Source organism: Cyclopterus lumpus, chromosome 25 (genome assembly GCF_009769545.1).
Source record: "Cyclopterus lumpus isolate fCycLum1 chromosome 25, fCycLum1.pri, whole genome shotgun sequence".
NCBI classification, from domain to species: domain Eukaryota; kingdom Metazoa; phylum Chordata; class Actinopteri; order Perciformes; family Cyclopteridae; genus Cyclopterus; species Cyclopterus lumpus.
The window spans coordinates 1,268,809-1,286,174 of record NC_046990.1 but is presented as its reverse complement, the minus strand read 5'-3'; the positions used below and the strand labels follow the sequence as shown (position 1 = coordinate 1,286,174).

The 17,366-nt window shown below is 44.3% G+C and overlaps 1 protein-coding gene across 5 annotated transcripts in view; it reads right to left on the bottom strand.

Annotated features, from left to right (window-relative positions):
• Positions 1 to 16,132, bottom strand: part of myo18ab (myosin XVIIIAb) — a 101,144-nt gene extending 85,012 nt beyond the window's left edge. For all 5 annotated transcript variants that reach the window (XM_034528883.1, XM_034528884.1, XM_034528889.1 and 2 more), the window contains exons 1-2: positions 16,027 to 16,132; positions 12,774 to 13,905 (exon numbers count right to left, since the gene is read on the bottom strand). In XM_034528883.1, the coding sequence (XP_034384774.1) occupies positions 12,774 to 13,799 (1,026 nt within the window). In that variant the 5' untranslated portion in view covers positions 13,800 to 13,905; positions 16,027 to 16,132. The remainder of the gene's footprint in view (positions 1 to 12,773; positions 13,906 to 16,026) is intronic.
• Between the last annotated feature and the right edge of the window lie 1,234 nt (positions 16,133 to 17,366).

Genomic DNA, 17,366 nt, shown 5'->3' with positions numbered 1-17,366 from the left:
TCCCTGGAGTCAACAAGTACAAGCGGGTCGGCTACAGGAGCAACCGCCATTCTAATATGCAACACTCATGTTGTTGCCGGTAAAATTAATCCGTTAAGCCGGGCCCGGCTGCCTGTGTGTCCCTCGGCTGTATTCGAAGCCTATTATGTGTGATTTTCCCAGAAGGCCGCTCACACCATGGGTTCACTGCAGTATGCTTAAGTGACGTAATAAAGGAACATATTAACAGCATTTAGTAACAGGAGTGAAAATGTGAACTATTAATAGCACACAGTAAAATGTTTACTTAAAGAGTGAAGGAGAGAGAGAGAGTGAGAGACAGACAGACAGACAGACAGACAGACGAGAAGGTGCATGTTAGACTTTAGAGTGCAGGAGGAATGAGATCCAGATCCAGAAAAGAGTAAGCTTTTCTTTACTTTCTTTTATGTGTTTTCGGTTAGAAGACAGACAGAAGTCTGGAGTTAAGACAAGCTTAAAAGTCTTCAACCATTTGTTCCAACATATTGTGGGTTTATAAAAGGCGAGACACACTCGTCCTGTTCCAGCATTGTTGTGTAAACCCTCGTTCATGTGACCTGGGGTAGTTTGTTCAGAGCCTTTTTTACTTTTCGTGATCGTATTCACACTTCAAGAATTATAAAATGGGCTTTCTGAAGATTATCTAGCTGAACCAGACGTATTACTTATTCTCGGCAATAATCCAAATTAAAAACCTATTTATTGAGGGAACCATTATCTAAAGTTACATCCATTCACTTTTACTCCTGGTTGGTTGTCCAGTAGAAGAGGTGGGTGAATAAATAGAAGGGCAACGTGTGTTTGTTACTACGCTACAACAACAACAACAACAACAACAACAACAACAATAAAGGGTATGCAGCAACCCAAAGCAAACACAGATGTTAAACTTAAGCTTTCCCTTTGTCTAATGAACAAGAACCGTAACCTGTTAAAAACCTGTGCCTGCCCTGTGCACAGCTGGTACTAACAAAGACGCCATCAACGGTACCAATCTATGCACAGTTTAATGCCACAGGTGGCCACATGGGGCAGTAACACCAAACACAGTCCAACAGAACACTTCATCTCATAAGAAATAGTTACAGTTACAGTTTCTGTAAGTAATTAATAACTTACTCACATGGTGCTTTGCCATCTACCCGACCCACATCGAGCCACTGGGTTTTGGGTCGACCCGAGCATGGAAGCCAATTCTACAAATAGATTGACACTAGTAGTAATATTTACTACTAATCACATTGGTGCATGCAGCCTCATCTTATTGCAACTGTGCAGAAAATACGGTGTTTAAACTGAAAGAAAAGATGTGCCAAAAAAAAGAAGCTTGATTCAGAAGATGTAGTTCGCAGAGTAAACACAATTCAGACGGGATCAAAAAAACATTTGTCTCCATTGACTAGCAACGTATTTCCCTCTCCAGTCCCATGGGGGCTAGAAAGGGAGGGGTCTCCTGGAAAGGGAGGGGTCTCCGCCTCTCTGTAAATCAAACCATGTGATGTCAATCATTTCACAGGTGGACAGACTGGAAGAAATCTATGTCTCCATACGATGGTACCACTGGTCTGACCCTGAGAGACTTGACACCAGCCTACCACACTTTGACAATTGAATATTGAACAGAAATCAGGCAGATTGTGACCATGGAAACAGTGCTCAGCATGGAGAGAAAGCAGACTGCTGACAGAACGGTTTCAGTCAGCAGCGGTCAGCACTGAGAGAGGCTTCTGACACAATGCTACTGCACCACCCCAGCTCCCCCTGGTAATGTCCTTCTGAAAGGGGGGGTAGGGAAAGGAAGTCACTGGGTTTATTAGAAACTGGTTTTAGCACATATACTACCATACTTCCTTCAAGTATGAAAGGGTCTATCAATCATGATCTGAGACCGTTCTCAGAGTCCAATAGCTCTAGTCATGATATCTGCCAATACTGAACAGTCCACCACCAGTGGTCCCTTTTTCACAAACTGGTTTATGGATGGCAACATGGACCCAGGGATTGTTGGGAGACTAAACACAGAGATGGAGGACCTTTGTGGCTAAATGAATGCAACACAAATTGCAACGGAAATACAGACTTTCCTGATGACATTTCAAGTGGATTGGTCAAGTCTGGTGAATACCGGAACCATTTATAATTCTACAATAGCGTTGATTCAGATGTTTGCATCCCTACCAATCATCTTCACGTTAGTGATAAGCTATGAACTTAGAGGCAGAGGCTGGAGCTATTCTAACATATATAGTTATTATCCTCTAAAAGTCCCAAACCAACAATGTGTTGATCCCTCTCTCAGTACTTTCTCATTTCTGTGCTGTCTGAGGCTCTAAGCCCCAAGCCTGGTGGTTCCTACTGGAGGCAACAATCTTTAACAAATCCCAAGTTTAGTTTCTCTTTTCGGAAAAGGTTCAGTCATTTCTTACAGCAGGCAAATAGACCATTTTATGGGGACTATTTTCAGCTGCAGATGAATATGCATTTGTTCCTCTGACTGAAGTCGTTTCCTGTCCCTTTATTCATACAGCCACACTCAGTGTGTCGATATTACCAGAGTTGTGTCCCAACAGGTAGGTCCTAAGATAAGAGGTAGATGCACCAGTCCTGAAACCAAACACCTCATTGTAACAGCTGCTCACCTCTCCAGAACTCCCTTCTTTACTTGTCAAGTCTGCTGCAGACTTCTGTATTATTCATCGGGGCCGTAGCATCTCTGTGAATAATTCAGATGGCGGAAACAAAAGTGGAGGGGAGAAACCCCATGCCACATCAGTAGAGAGAGAAAGTCCACAGTTAAAATACTGTGGCTGTAGTGCCCACTCACTGGCTATAGAACTATTCGAGGAACATCGAGTCCATATGTCCTCTGAGACCTCACCACAATCTGTGTTAAAGGAAACATACATTTTATCCTCTAACAGACAGAGAACGACTATTTCAAAACACCAAACCGAGTCCAGACATGTTGTGTTTCTGCTCAACATTGATTGTCAAGTTCAGCAACAACACAACATGTCTGGGTTTGGACGTCTTACACGTGTTCAATGGACAATTATGGGAGTAAAGCTCAGACTAAGATAAAAAGATAGTGTTTGCTACATAACCAAATAAATGACATTACATTAACTAACTCCAACATTGTTTTCAGAAGCCCAGGAGGACCGAATGCTTCCAGGCTAGATGTGACTTATTCCATTTATTTTTATTTGATTCAACAGTATTTGCTTTGTAATATATTCTCAATGAAAGTGTTTGTTGTCTTAAAGCATTTAAATAAAACCTCTTTTCCCAACACACACACACACACAGACACACAGACACCCCTCCTGCTCATCAGTGGCAGCGAAGGCTCTGTTTAGCCCTGCACCGCTTCATTTAACAACACCCCCCTCTCATCATGGCATCACTGGTTAATCCCCGTCTCTGGAAGAGGATTAGCTCCCAGCAGGACGGCCAGCTCAGCCAGTGTCAAATCTGGTAGTAGACCCTGATCTGGCTACTTGGATCCAAGAGGCTATGAGAGACCAAGTGAGAGGGGAATAAGTAGGAAAGAGGATTAAGAGCCGAACAGTGTTATGTTAACCTTCTTGTTTGGTAAAACAGAAGCATCAGGCACACATAATCCTTTGACTGGCAACACAGTGATGGCTGACTAATCAGTATCACACACAGTCTCAATCATGGAGAAGAGCAGCCAGGTCAGCTACTAATCTTCACCACTGATGAAGATGCAGCCACAACGTGCTGCAGAACTACTATCGCCCACTGATAGTAGAATCTGTCTGGCCGGTGGAGTCGGGCTATCCAATCGCCATCATCTACGCAGCTGGTGATAATCAAATAGGTTTCCAAGCATGTGTTGGTAAAATTACGTTTCAAGAATGGTTGGCAATATTCTCTGCTCTGGAACGCTGGGGACGTGACGGCTGAAAGCTCTTGATTACATATGTAGAGGTACAAAAATATACAACATGTTGGCCCTCTCACTGCTGAGCGCTACTTTTGCAGAATGTTAACGTTAACTAGAGCCTTCCGCCAGCAGAGCAGGCTAACTTCCAGTCTAAGCCCGATCCAGTTTATCACAGGGCTCATATAGAGACAACCATTCATGTTCACATTCACACCTACGGGCCATTTAGAGTCCAATTAACCTGAGCTGCATGTCTTTGGACTGTGAGAGGAAGCCGGAGAACCCAGAGGGAACCCAAGCTGACACGGGGAGAACATGCAAACTCCACACAGAAGGACTGTCCAGACCGGGATCCGAACCCGGGCCCCTCTTGAGGAGACAGTGCTAGTGAGTGTGTGTGTGTGTGTGTTTGTGTGTGTATACAGAGATCTGTTGTGATATTTTTAGCCATTCTCTCTGAGGTTCAGCCACTGTTCTGTCTACTATTAACGACGTCTTCACTTGGAACTTTGTTTCTGCATTGATGACATTTAATCAAATCAAGTGTGTCTCTCATCACACTGCCTTCAAGTCGTCCTATAGCATTCCTGTCTCCTGCCTGGTATGACCTGACTGCTCCATGAACTCTCACACACTGAGGCTGACACAAAACTCTGCTCGTCTAAGCCACAACACACTCGCGTGCATATATTTACAATGCAAACAAGCTGCGTCGATGCAGTCCTCTGCTGGAAACCCCATTTGACAAAGCACTTTCACAGCGATCAGTTGGCGTTCTCTGGAGCAGATGAAAACGTGTCCTCCTCTTCAGACAAGCATTTTATATTTTCAGAAACTCAGAACTCAAAGTCAGGGAACATTGTGAGGGTTTGTTAACGAGAATCAGGCTGGAATGACTGCAAGGACGGCTGTGTATGATTAGGGGTATTCGCGCTTTCATACACAAAAACCCATGCATTCATGTGTGGTATGACTTATTCTTACCAGTTTGCTGGTTACACAGTCTAAATAATTCCTGTATGTTGTCACTCACACAAGCCCTAGGTTTGAAAGCTAGACATCACTAGAGAAATTGCTGTCTATCCTTAGAATCTGACAAACTATTTGGCCTTCACACCCCTAATTAAAAGCAAAGTGGATGGTTAAAGACATTAACTATGACTTCTTGTTGCCATTAATTAGCCTGAACCACCTTTGTATTTGGTCTGGACTGAAACTAAACTGAGACTGGATTTGGATTTGATTTAAACATGGTCCAAGAGTCCACAGCTCTGCTCTGCTATTTTATTGGATTCAATAGATTGTAACCTTGTTTGCTGCTGCTACAAACAAATTTCCCATTGGGGATGAATAAAGTATCCATCTAACTAACATGGACTTAAACAATGACGTGCATTATATTTCACCACGTGTGAAAACAACAAATGAATGATGCAGACACTGCTTTACACAGTCACATTACTTTTGTATGTGTAAAAGTTTTATAAAACAATGTTATAAAAAAAAAACTTTCACAGACTTCAAGTTCCTTCTTCTACCCTCAGCCCTCGGCCTCAGAACCTCATTCCTCTTCCTCCAAAAGAAACTCCAAGGGAAAAGGGTCAGGAAGTGGCCTATTTGTTCCAAAGCAGATTCCACAAATGCCAGAGTGAGACCTAAAGGGAGAGGCCTGCTTCCCGTTGCTTCCAGTCAGCCTGTTAAGACAAGTGAGGATGGCTTCTTGCTATTTTAACCTCCACTCTCTCTCTCTCTCTCTCTCTCTCTCTCTCTCTCTCTCTCTCTCACGCTCCAGCCTCCCCTCTTCTTTCAGGCTTCTAGATGGGGATTCCTGCCGCCAGATTCAGATGGTTTGGGGCTAAAGTCTACAAGGCTCACAGGCTAAGATTTGCTACGTTTGTTTAACTATTTCCACCCTGAATGTTATCTCTCTAATTAACAGGCTTGTTATGGGTGTGGTATAAAGTTCAGCCAGCTCCCTAAGAAGCAAGTCTCCCAGCGCATGTTTTATCAGCGGAAGTACGGCAATATGCCACAACCCATGTCCACATTTCATCCGTTGATGTTTATTTACATCATTAGTAACTCCACCTTTAATGCACCTTTTTTTACTGACTATTTCTAACTTGGACACGCCCCTAAAAGCATATTAATTCTATTCTAATTTTGCTGTTCTTTATGAGTTGTCATATTGAAAATGGAACGGCAGTTGTTCAGATCTGCACAAAGACAAGCTGGGCCTTCAGCAGCGTCACGACATTTTGCTGAAAATGAAACTCGACATGCACAACTTGTTCTACTGATCTAAAAAATGATGGTGTGCCTGGAAAATCAGGTTTGATCACTGACGTCTAGTTTTATTGTCTTGACTGTTATATACTCTCTCTGTTGACTGAGATTGAGAGGACAGACAGATGACCAGCAAATGGAAAACACAAGCTTATAAAGTGTTGATTGACCCCTGAACCCCTGAAGTAAATGTAGTGCTGTGAGACAGCAAAACTTTTAAACCAGATTTTTTTAAACCAGAGGAATTAGTCTGAAACATTTATTGCAAGCTAAATGCATCGTAGATCACGTTATTGTTTCGGTATGGTCAAAATGTTCCCAATCATATCCAACAGTAGCTTGGGGAGAGTATCTGTTACATAACTGACAAATGACACATTTAAAGTTCTACTCCTGTAACAATCAGAATGCGAACACTTTGAAAATGGAAATGAAAGTTGGGTAATTTGTTTGAGCATGGGAAGCAGATACGTTTGAGAGGGTCTGATAAAAGTGGAAGCGTGTTAAGTCACAATTGCTTCCTGAACGGGTCGAAATAACAACAGCTGTGCCAAAGTTAACAGGCACTATTGAGGGTACACTCTCGTGGAAAGCAGAGAGGAATGAGAAAGAGAGTGTGGGAGGAAAACATGGCAGTGCTTTAAACTAACCGTTACTGCAAAAACCCCAACAGCATTCCATTGCAAATAGAATGTAAAGGCCAAGCAACCAAGCTTCAACTGCTACAATATTGTAATCAAAAGACCTACACTTCACTTCCCACAGATGACCTAAAGAAGGTGTGGTTGTTTTTCTGTCTCTCTGATGTTTTATGACTCTGCATTAAACATCAATCAAATATTAAATTGAATATTGAATAGAAATGAAATATTAAAAGTAATCAACCTGCCGCTAGACAGGGCTAGTGTCAAGGCACCCGCAAATACCAGAATCTGCTTCCAAACACAGGAGAACATCAGAAATAGGAATAAGAGCCAGAGAGCAGGAGCTAATTCCATAAATCATCATACTGTATATACAGGGTTTTTTTTAAACACAGGAAAACCTGCTAAATCTATCTACAATTATTAGCCTCCATTTTATTTCCCTGGTGTAACACATTAAATGTCACCAACATGCCAGTCGGAACTGGAAGCAGAATTACTAAACAGTAAAAATGGTACTGTTAGAACAGTGGAAACATAACTGTGTTTGGTGGCTTTGAGGAATCCATATTCATTGTAGGTGTTGTACATTAATACAAATGTAATATTTGTCCAAATCCCGGATGATTGTATTTATTGTATATCCACTTCAATGCACCACTCATAGTATCGCAGCGGATGGAACGTTTCCATCACCGCTGTTTGGAGCTGGTGGCGATAAATACCTGTAACTACAGAGTGCTGATTGTAACCCTTCACAATAAAAGACAAAAGCCCCATGTTTGTGTGTTTTTGTCCAGTGGTGGTGGACGCGAGTGAAAATCTGGTTAGTTTGAATCCAATAGGAAAGGAAAAGAGAGTCAACGCTGGACGCAGTAGATGGGAGCGACACTACCGACAGTCAGTCCCAGTCAGCTTTGGCCTCTGCATGCATCTACAGCGCTGAATGCTGCACATCAGGTTTTACTGGAACAACACAATGACCTGGACGGGGCTCCAGCTTGTGGGAACGCTCAGGACTTGAGTATCACAGCTTCTCAGCATAAGGCCACCTGTGGTGCACTGCCATAGATTGAAAATCACACTAGAACTACGCTCTTATAGGTTATATCTTTATTATGGTGTTGCTATTCATCAATCATGTCATTTTAAATATGAATCTATATCAATATGTTTTTTTAAAAGTAGAGTTAAAGAACTGATCTGTTCTCCCATTTAATGTACACATGGCCATAGGTAAACATGAGCCAGTAGTTGTCTTATTTGTTGGTTCAGGGTGAAAATGTCTCTTCCTTTCCTAAGACATGCCTGTGCTTTCTTTAGAATACCCTGCTCATACTGGTCACAGCTCAAAGAATAGCTGCATCGTCTCTGTCTGTTTCCAAATCTTGATCAAGTCTGACTGTTTTCCTGGCACCAGCTTTAGGGGAACTGACACCATGCTGACTGACTTCAGCTGTTAAACTTAACCTCAGCAAGAATGCTGCTTTCAAACAAAGTCCTTCTTGTTTGAGTGGATCATTCTAGTTTCTTACGATGTGGTTATTATTTACATAGTTTCCTTTGTTTTACATTGATGTCAATTTGAAGACAGCACCTTGGGCTCTAAGAGAATGATCTAGATCAGTGGTCACCAACCTTTTCAAGCCCAAGATCCCTGACCTCTGCCTTGGTGACAGGCAAGATCTCCTATTGAGGCGTTGAGAGAAAAACAAACTGTACTTACAACTTGAGGCTTTTTATTTGGCTTCATTGTAATTGAATGAAATCAAACACTTTGGGCCAGCTTTCATCTGGATGTGACCAAGAACACACTAAATGACTTAATTTCAGTGCAACGTAAAAAGGAAATTATTTGTTAACCGCACACAATATGAAGAAGAAAACACACATTTGCAATGAGCAGGCTGGATGAACTACCAATATTTATGTTGTATTTATCAACTGAAGTTACAACACAACACTGACAACATGCTCAGTCAGGAATAATGTAAGTTCAGTTCAGCTCTGTGTCATCACAAGACCATCAGAAGTCATGTGACTCCAGTCTGTGAGTGTCTGTGACTGAACACTGTCTGTGAGCCTGTAGTTGGGCTTATCAGCACAGACAGCCAGTATGAGGCAGTCTGTGAGCTGTCTGTCAGTAATCCGGCTCCTGGACTTTGATTTGGTGATTTTCTGCACACCACATTTGGTGTTCATGAAAGTTTTCTCATTCTGAACTCAGTCCGTTGGTGATTACGTTCACGTCAACTCTACAGACATCCTCAGATTTAAATAATTATAATACAAATGTACATTGCGCATCAGTATCTGCACCTCTGAAGTTAGGTCTCAGTCAGTTTACTCGACCGGTGTTCGCGTTCCACTTTGACATCATTAATCAGTCTTCGTTGCCTGTGGAGTCTGTCGATTGTGCACACGTCACTTCAGTTGCATGCCCTTATAAGGTGGTGGCGGGCATTTCTCTATACAAATCCAGGTGCACGAGAACGCGCGTTCACTTTAATGCTGCGAGTTTACAAGTTGTGGTTTATTCGCATCATTTGCTTCATTCGCGCGTTAGAGTGGGCGTGGCTTATCTCAGTGTTGGCCTAACTTTTGAAATAATGGCAAAAACATTGAAATATTTCAATATTTTGGCGAAATCTCGTCATTCGCAACAATTGGCGTCTGTGCATTGACTTTGCATGGGAGCTACTCGTGCGAAAGATTCACAACACTTTTGGTGTGAACGCAGCATAAGAATGGTCATTCGGGGGGCACAGCTGAGAACACTTCGGCTGTGTAAGAACCCATTGTCAGGCGTTCATGAATCAGAAGGAGATCTTTTCTGACGTTGTCTTCTGAAGTCCGTAAGAAACATTTCAGAAGACACTTCAGAAAATCAGCGAGAATGAGGGCCAATGTGTTTCTGAATTTATTTTAATTTTATTTTGGAGCGACAGGAAACGTCTCCGAGATCAATCGCGATAGACGGGTTGGCGACCACTGGTATAGATCCAAGAAAATAATCAGCCCTATAACAGATAGATTGGATAGAATAGATTGTGAAAAAAAATTGTCTTCAGGTCTTGTCTTCAGATGAATGATCATATCTACTTTTGTATCTGTACAACTATGTAGCCCTTCTGTCGCCTCTCCTGTATTTAAAAGAGTAGTGAAGCTAGTGATATCGGTTAGAGTGCACATAGAGAAACAGACAGGCCTGCTGTTTAACACACCCACACACGCTGCTGTGTGTGTGTGTGTGTGTGTGTGTGTGTGTGTGTGTGTGTGTGTGTGTGTGTGTGTGTGTGTGTGTGTGTGTGTGTGTGTGTGTGTGTGTGTGTGTGTGTGTGTGTGTGTGTGTGTGTGTGTGTCCCCCAACCCTACTATACACTTAAACAAAGCTGCCTCCGGTGTTCCTATCCTGTTTGCTCTGTGGAAATCCTTATAGCAGCTCCTTAAATAACACAGAGTAGACCCAAGACTCTTATCTGAGAGACAATCAGCCCGTGTGGAGACGCAGTCACTGCTTCGGAAAAGGAAAACACGGGCTACAGAGTGTCACTCCCTGCCTCACAGAGCGGATGAACATGGTCACAAGGACCCTCAAAGTCAATGGAGGCAAACAAACAAAGCCCTTTGATCCACACCACTGGAGGACAATCAGCTACTGTTAATGCAACAAAGCGAAGAGTGTGAAAATGCCTTCGAAAAGATAGGTTCCTTAATCAATTCATCATCTTTTCCAGTTTTCCAAAGGTCGCTGTGACAAATTACTGAAATAAAACAGCTGCAGCAACAACCCAGGTGGCAGCAACCTCCTGTTCTGTCGAGTAAAGCTGATGCTGAAGTGTCTTCAACCTGGGTTCTCTCTAAAGTCCATCCGCTGGCTGGTGGTATACATTACATTACATTACATTACATTACATGTCATTTAGCTGACGCTTTTATCCAAAGCGACTTACAATAAGTGCATTAAACCAAGAGTCCAAAGAAGTCTATGAGAAAATGACTTGATTTATTCCCTCAGTAAACATTGTAAACATGAGTTTATAACATCTAGTCTCCTTCAATACATCATGATGTTCATTTAGTAAAGTATGGTCCATTTAGAGTCAAACAGACCAAACAAGTAATGCTTTAGTGCCGGCATACTGTGATTGAGGCTGCTGCTGCTACCAAAGTCATTGAATGAGGCCGTGAAGTTTGAGGTTAGGCAACACTTGTTCAACATGTCATGTATGGTCCACTTTAGTTTGAGTGTGCAGCAATGCGTTTGAAGAGACAAAAATAAAGTACTGTTAGCCAAAACGTAGATGGGGTTTTGGGCTCCCATTCATTGCTTTGACTCATTATTCCCATGTATTGTTATGCGACTCTTAACAATGCCCAACACACACAGAAAAGCCATTGGTCCTAGCTAGAGTTGAATCACAAACCTTAAACCTTTGCAGGCAAAACCAGCTAGCGAGCCAGTCAACTTTAGCAACTGAACCAAACCTGCTCACCAATTGAACAGTATTCAAGTTGTGTAAAACAAGTTGGGAAGAAAGCAGCATGAAGAGATGTCATCCAACCTGCTGGGCTATCATGTGACGTACCATGGAAGAGTGTCACTGAGTTTCCACAACACAACAGAGAGTAGACTCTTCAAAGTCCTCTGGTCCACCAGCTACTGTTTGACTGTTACTAGGATCCTGAACACAACTCAATGTCATCCTTTTGGGAGCTCTGATTGAGAGCCGAGTAGTAAGGAATATTTTGCATGACTTTTTATGCGTTTCCATTACCAACTGGGCAAATGTTTTCCAGGATGTGTGGGAACCCAGTGCTGAAATTAGCTTCACAATTCAACCCAATAAAAAAAAAAAGGTATTGCTAACATTAGTGGAGGAACCTTGACTCTCACACATCCTGATCAGACGGTGTAAATAAAAGATCAGAACACAAATACCCCTCCGAATCTGGAATATTGCAGTGCTCAACTAGTAAATCTGCTAGTTGAACAGGTTATTATATCTATTTATCACTGACAGCCCCAGTCAGCTCAGACATCCACATGAGGTGCCATTAAATCTGTGTACTTAAAGTCCAGCTGAAATCACAGTCATCATTTTTGGAGTCAAAAATGATGACTGTGATTGATTGACCGCAGCTGGCACCGGTGGGGCAAAGTAAAGAAACTTGCTGTTGTCTTCGTATCTAAGCATGTTGATAGTAGTGGTACTGAGGAGTATAAACCACTCCAGCATCTAACCGGACATAAGAGACCTTTTTAGATCTGTTTCCACGCTAATTAGCTATCCAGCCTGCAAACTGCAGTTAGCAGTGCATCTTCCCTGGTGAGTGTTTGTCTCCTTCGACAAGCTAAAGAAAAGACTTGTGTTTATGTTTGTAAGGTAGTGAGAAAAGAGGGAGACTTCAGCAGGAAAGATACTGTGTTCACGCTGTGGCAAAGGAAATTATATTTCAGTTGGACTTTCAAGGGTAAAATGTCATCCTTAAAAATAAATAATTCAAGAATTAACAGTAATGTCACAAAATGCATCATCTCAGCGAGAAAAGCACATGTTTAACAGCTGCTGTTCAAAATACAAGGCGCAAATAGTTAGCAGGACAACTTGATTTTGCTGTCATCCAGCAATCTTCACCCCCCCCCACATCCTGATCAGACACTGAGATATGATGTCTTAGAAACAGCTCGTCAATAAACCAGATGTCAAACACTGGTTCCCTGAGAATCAGGGACATTGCTGCATTGCTTCTGCAGCTAATCAGCCTGTGAAAAAAAGTTTTCAGAAACCAGGAGAAAACATTGAAAGATTGTCGATCGTGAGACATCAAATAGGAGCGCCACTAATGCCAAAGAGAGAGTAGCAGTGGCCTTCATCTGTTTGGACATAGAAAGTGGACAAGCTACTTACATGTCTGGCCTCCCTGCGCAGCCCCTCGGTGTTCCTCAGCCAACAGCGGCTCAGCTCACTCAGCTCCAGGATGGGTTGCACCTTCAGCCTCACCGTGTCGCCCGACTGGCGGATCATCTCCACGATCTCGTCGCGGCTCTTGTTCTCCACATTCCGACCGTTTATCTCCACCAGCCTGTCGCCCGGCACCAGCCCCAGCGCCAGGTCCTTGGTGCCGGCACCGGGCTCAGCAAAGTGGACCACCCGCCTGTACACTCCTCCATCAGGACTGCGGTCCAGCATGGTGGTGCGACGCAAAGAAAATCCAAAGTCCCCAGTGTTGCGGCGTTGGAGCTCAAGCTCGCGGATTTCTGGTACGCTCGGTGCGACCACAGCCGGTAGCTGCAGCTGTGCAGGGAAGGTCTTGTCGACCACTTCGGGGATGCAGACTTTTTTGGTGGCTGGTGCCGCTGCTTCGGGCTGCTGCGTCAGGCTGTGCTTGCGGAGCATGCTGAAAACTTTGCTCTCCACTTGCGGGGACGGCGCAGCAGAGTTCTGGCCTGAAGGAGTGGAGCCCTCCGATGGGCTCTCCTCTTTACTCCTCTGGGAAAAGGAGAAGCGTTTCATCATCTGACCCACCTGCGAGGAGTTCGTCTTGGCAATTGAACCAAATTGAGCCACACGATCACGTACTGAGCTGCGATGTCCATCCTGTCCTCCCCCGGCCTCACCCTTCAGGTCATCGGTGGAGCTGGCAGCGCTGAGCTGGTCGTCCAGGACCATGCTGCTTCGGTTGCTCAAGCCGTCCGATTCAATATCAGTGAGGGTGAGCTCGTTGCCGCTGGCCACTTTGATGGGAATTGGGTTGGAAATCTCCAGTTTATTCTTGGAATCCCGCTTGGACTCCCTCTTCAGGTTGAAGAAGCCACGCCGCATGCTCATCTCTTCCAGGCTGCGCAGCTCCGCTGCAGACATCCTCTCCTTTTTATCTTTCTTCTCCTTCCTACTCCCATCCTTCTCCTTATCCTTTTTCATCAGGTTGAACATGGTGACACCCGTAACGCTGAGTTTCTGTCCACCGCGGCTCTGCTTTCCCTACAGATGAAGGTCCTGTTCACAGGGGCTTTTGTTGTGACCAACAGGGACAACTCCCCTGGGGAAAGAGACAGGGAGGGCAAATGGTGTTAAATGGTGTCTTGGATTTTCAGGTGGAGCTGGACACAGATGACAAATAAAATCATACACTTTCATATTATTGATTTTACAATATACTGTGAGGGACTTGTGGTGCTTAATTCATGTTAATATATATTTGTTGAATATTTGTTTTGATTATTTCACTCCGCTGAAAAGGATTCTTTTCTCTTGACTGTAATGATATCTTAAGTAATATATATAATCTCATCAACACTAAATTTGTCAACAATAATTGTGATAATTAATCAATTAAGGGATGTACAATGGATAAATTAATATTCTAAATCATTGTGTAATATTCATGAGACCCTGTTTATGGAGAAAGTTACAGGAAGGTTAGTTGTTGACTAATCTAGTGAGTTAAAGACCTCACAAATGAAGGTATTTCTTCAAATGAAAAATATTACCATAAAAAGTTATGCTCAATGATTTGCAACACTGTCAGCAATGGCTCAATATACTCAGAGACATCAAAGGATCAGTGTGTAAACAATCATGTTCTCTGACACAAGACTTGTTTACATTGTCCCATAGTATGAATTGTTATATCGCCCAACCCGATATGAAGCAAAAAGAAATCTCATCTCATCTCAAAAGAGAGGTGTTGGTCCTTTTTTCTTTTTGAAATAACTATGTTTGGATTCTGGATGTTGTTTCGGTCAAAGGACATACATGGGCTCTTTCTTCCCTTTCAATATTGAAATATATAACTGATAGAGCACAAATACTAACAGACTAAACCCACCCAGCCCGTCCCCCCTGCTGTCATCTGGTAAGAGACAAAAGCATCTCTCTTCTTTCCTCTGAGTCCTCAGCTCCACCTCATCCTCCACCAGAAACATACTTGTGTGTGTTTTCTTCAGGAGCCCAAAGGGACTCCACCTGCATGCCGCTGTGCAGCTCTGTGATGGGAGGTCAAAGGTCAGGGATGATTGTAAAGCCCTCTGAGGAGAGTTTGTAATTTGTGATTTTGGGCTACACTAAATAAACTGAATTAAATGACAATAAATCAACCTTGAACCTTAACCAGAAATAGTTGCAATTACACTAAATTGCCATGACGTCATTTAAATAAGAACTTCTGACAGAAGTGACGAGCATATTAAATATCCCAGTTCCCATCTGGCGTGTACCTTTGTTAGAACCGTGTGTACCTGCCCAGTGACATATAGCCCTCCAACATTGTGACATTACAGAGGCCCACTGGAGGAGCACAGTCCTGGACTCCTCTTTAACTGGGTCTCCCCAAACCCTCACAAACCAGCACCTCTTCCTGCAGACCGGCTTCCTCCCCCCTGGTCCCCATTAGCTGCGGGGTGACACACAAAGACTCGTCTCCGCGGGGCAGCACGGGACGAGCAGCCGCCTCCTCCCGTAACGAACGGGGCACGGTTCTCTCTCCCGGCTCCGAGCTGTCACGGCTTAACGTCAGCACGGCGAGCTCCACGCGGAGAACGGCGCACTACGAGCGGGGCGCAGCCGGAGCCGCGTGCCAGAACACCGGAAGGTTTCCTCAAACCGCGGGCGGACAGCTCGCGTGTGAACACGAGCGTCACGTTCCGTCCGTCTCAACCGGGACCGGGGGACACGAGAACAGCGGCGCTCAGCAGTGCCTCCTGTGTGAAGCTCTCCTCCCGGTGTCCCTTCGACTGCCGAGCTTCACACCGGGGAACAGCACCGAACCCAAAGCACCGTCTCTCAGCCCCGACAAGCATGACACGGCGAAAATAGGTGGAGCTTTTCGGCTACACTAGCTAGCCGAACGTTACCCATGTACACGTATTTGCGTTTGTATTCCACCTCAAACATAAAAAGCCTCAACAACACAAACAGTAGTAAAACATAAAGTTTCTGCTCAACTACCCGGTGGGTCGCTGCTAGCTAAACATGCGACTGAACTGAGCCTGAGCGCTAGCGTGAGTTCTGTGCCCTCTTTCTTTGGTGGAACAACGCACCGGGATCCGGTGACCGTTCTCCTGTCGGGCCGACCGACCGACTGCCTCAACGCGGCTGTCTTCAAACGAAAAGTGCCCCCTCGCTTGAATCGCACGTGTTTATTTCCAGAAGGAATACTCACTGTTCTCCAGCACAGCGAATACAGCTGCAGCACGGCTGGGTCAGAAGGGACAGAAGCCGTGGACTGGCTCTGAGCTAACGTTCTCATAGCTGGCTGCTCCCAGACCTGCTCTGGAGCTTCAGGACGGCAGCTACCGGCGGTGAACCGGCTCCCCCTGCTGGACAAGTAGCTACAGGATCAGGGATCCCAGTGTGTACCTGCTGGAGGCCAACAGGCCCTGGTAGTGCAGGCCAGGATCAGGGATCCCAGTGTGTACCTGCTGGAGACCAACAGGCCCTGGTAGTGCAGGCCAGGATCAGGGATCCCAGTGTGTACCTGCTGGAGACCAACAGGCCCTGGTAGTGCAGGCCAGGATCAGGGATCCCAGTGTGTACCTGCTGGAGGCCAACAGGCCCTGGTAGTGCAGGCCAGGATCAGGGATCCCAGTGTGTACCTGCTGGAGGCCAACAGGCCCTGGTAGTGCAGGCCAGGATCAGGGATCCCAGTGTGTACCTGCTGGAGGCCAACAGGCCCTGGTAGTGCAGGCCAGGATCAGGGATCCCAGTGTGTACCTGCTGGAGGCCAACAGGCCCTGGTAGTGCAGGCCAGGATCAGGGATCCCACAGTGTGTGGTGGGGTGGGGGGGGGCAGTAACGAAAATAAATGGCCTACCTAAAAAATAGCAGCTGTTGTTGTAAACCATGACACATGTAACTCCTGGGGCAAGCACTTTATTTTGAAATGTCTCTACATCTTCCATCGCAAACTAAAAACACATCTTTTTCGACTATACCTTGAATAGGGAAGGTAGAGCCGTAGTAGCACTTAAATGTCCCTTACTGATAGCACTTTGTAGTTTAACTTTAGTGAAGAAATTGTACTTTCTCGATTCTTGTTCTGAGTTTGGACTCATGGTTTAATGCACTTATTGTAAGTCGCTTTGGATAAAAGCGTCAGCTAAATGACATGTAATGTAATGTAAATGTAACAATGACATTGACAGAAATAAGAAAGGTAATACAGACTATTTAAACATTAAATGTCCCCAGTATCCCACTACTATGCCACACAAACACAAATTAGGTTTCAAGCAAAGTATCTATAAAAATCAAAGTATCATACGTTTCTGAATTCTGAGTCAATGTTAAGATTTGTGTCGTGACCACAGTATGTGTTTGGAAAGACAAACAACCCATCCACCACTTTGGACCCGACCCGGTTGGATTGAAATAGCATTTTGTGCATACGTTCGTGGTCCCCAGATGATGAATCCTGGCGACTTTTGTGATCCCCTGAGTTTTACTGGAGCTACACCAGCAGGTCAATCTTTTCCAATATGAAGCCTATCTTTTCAGACATCA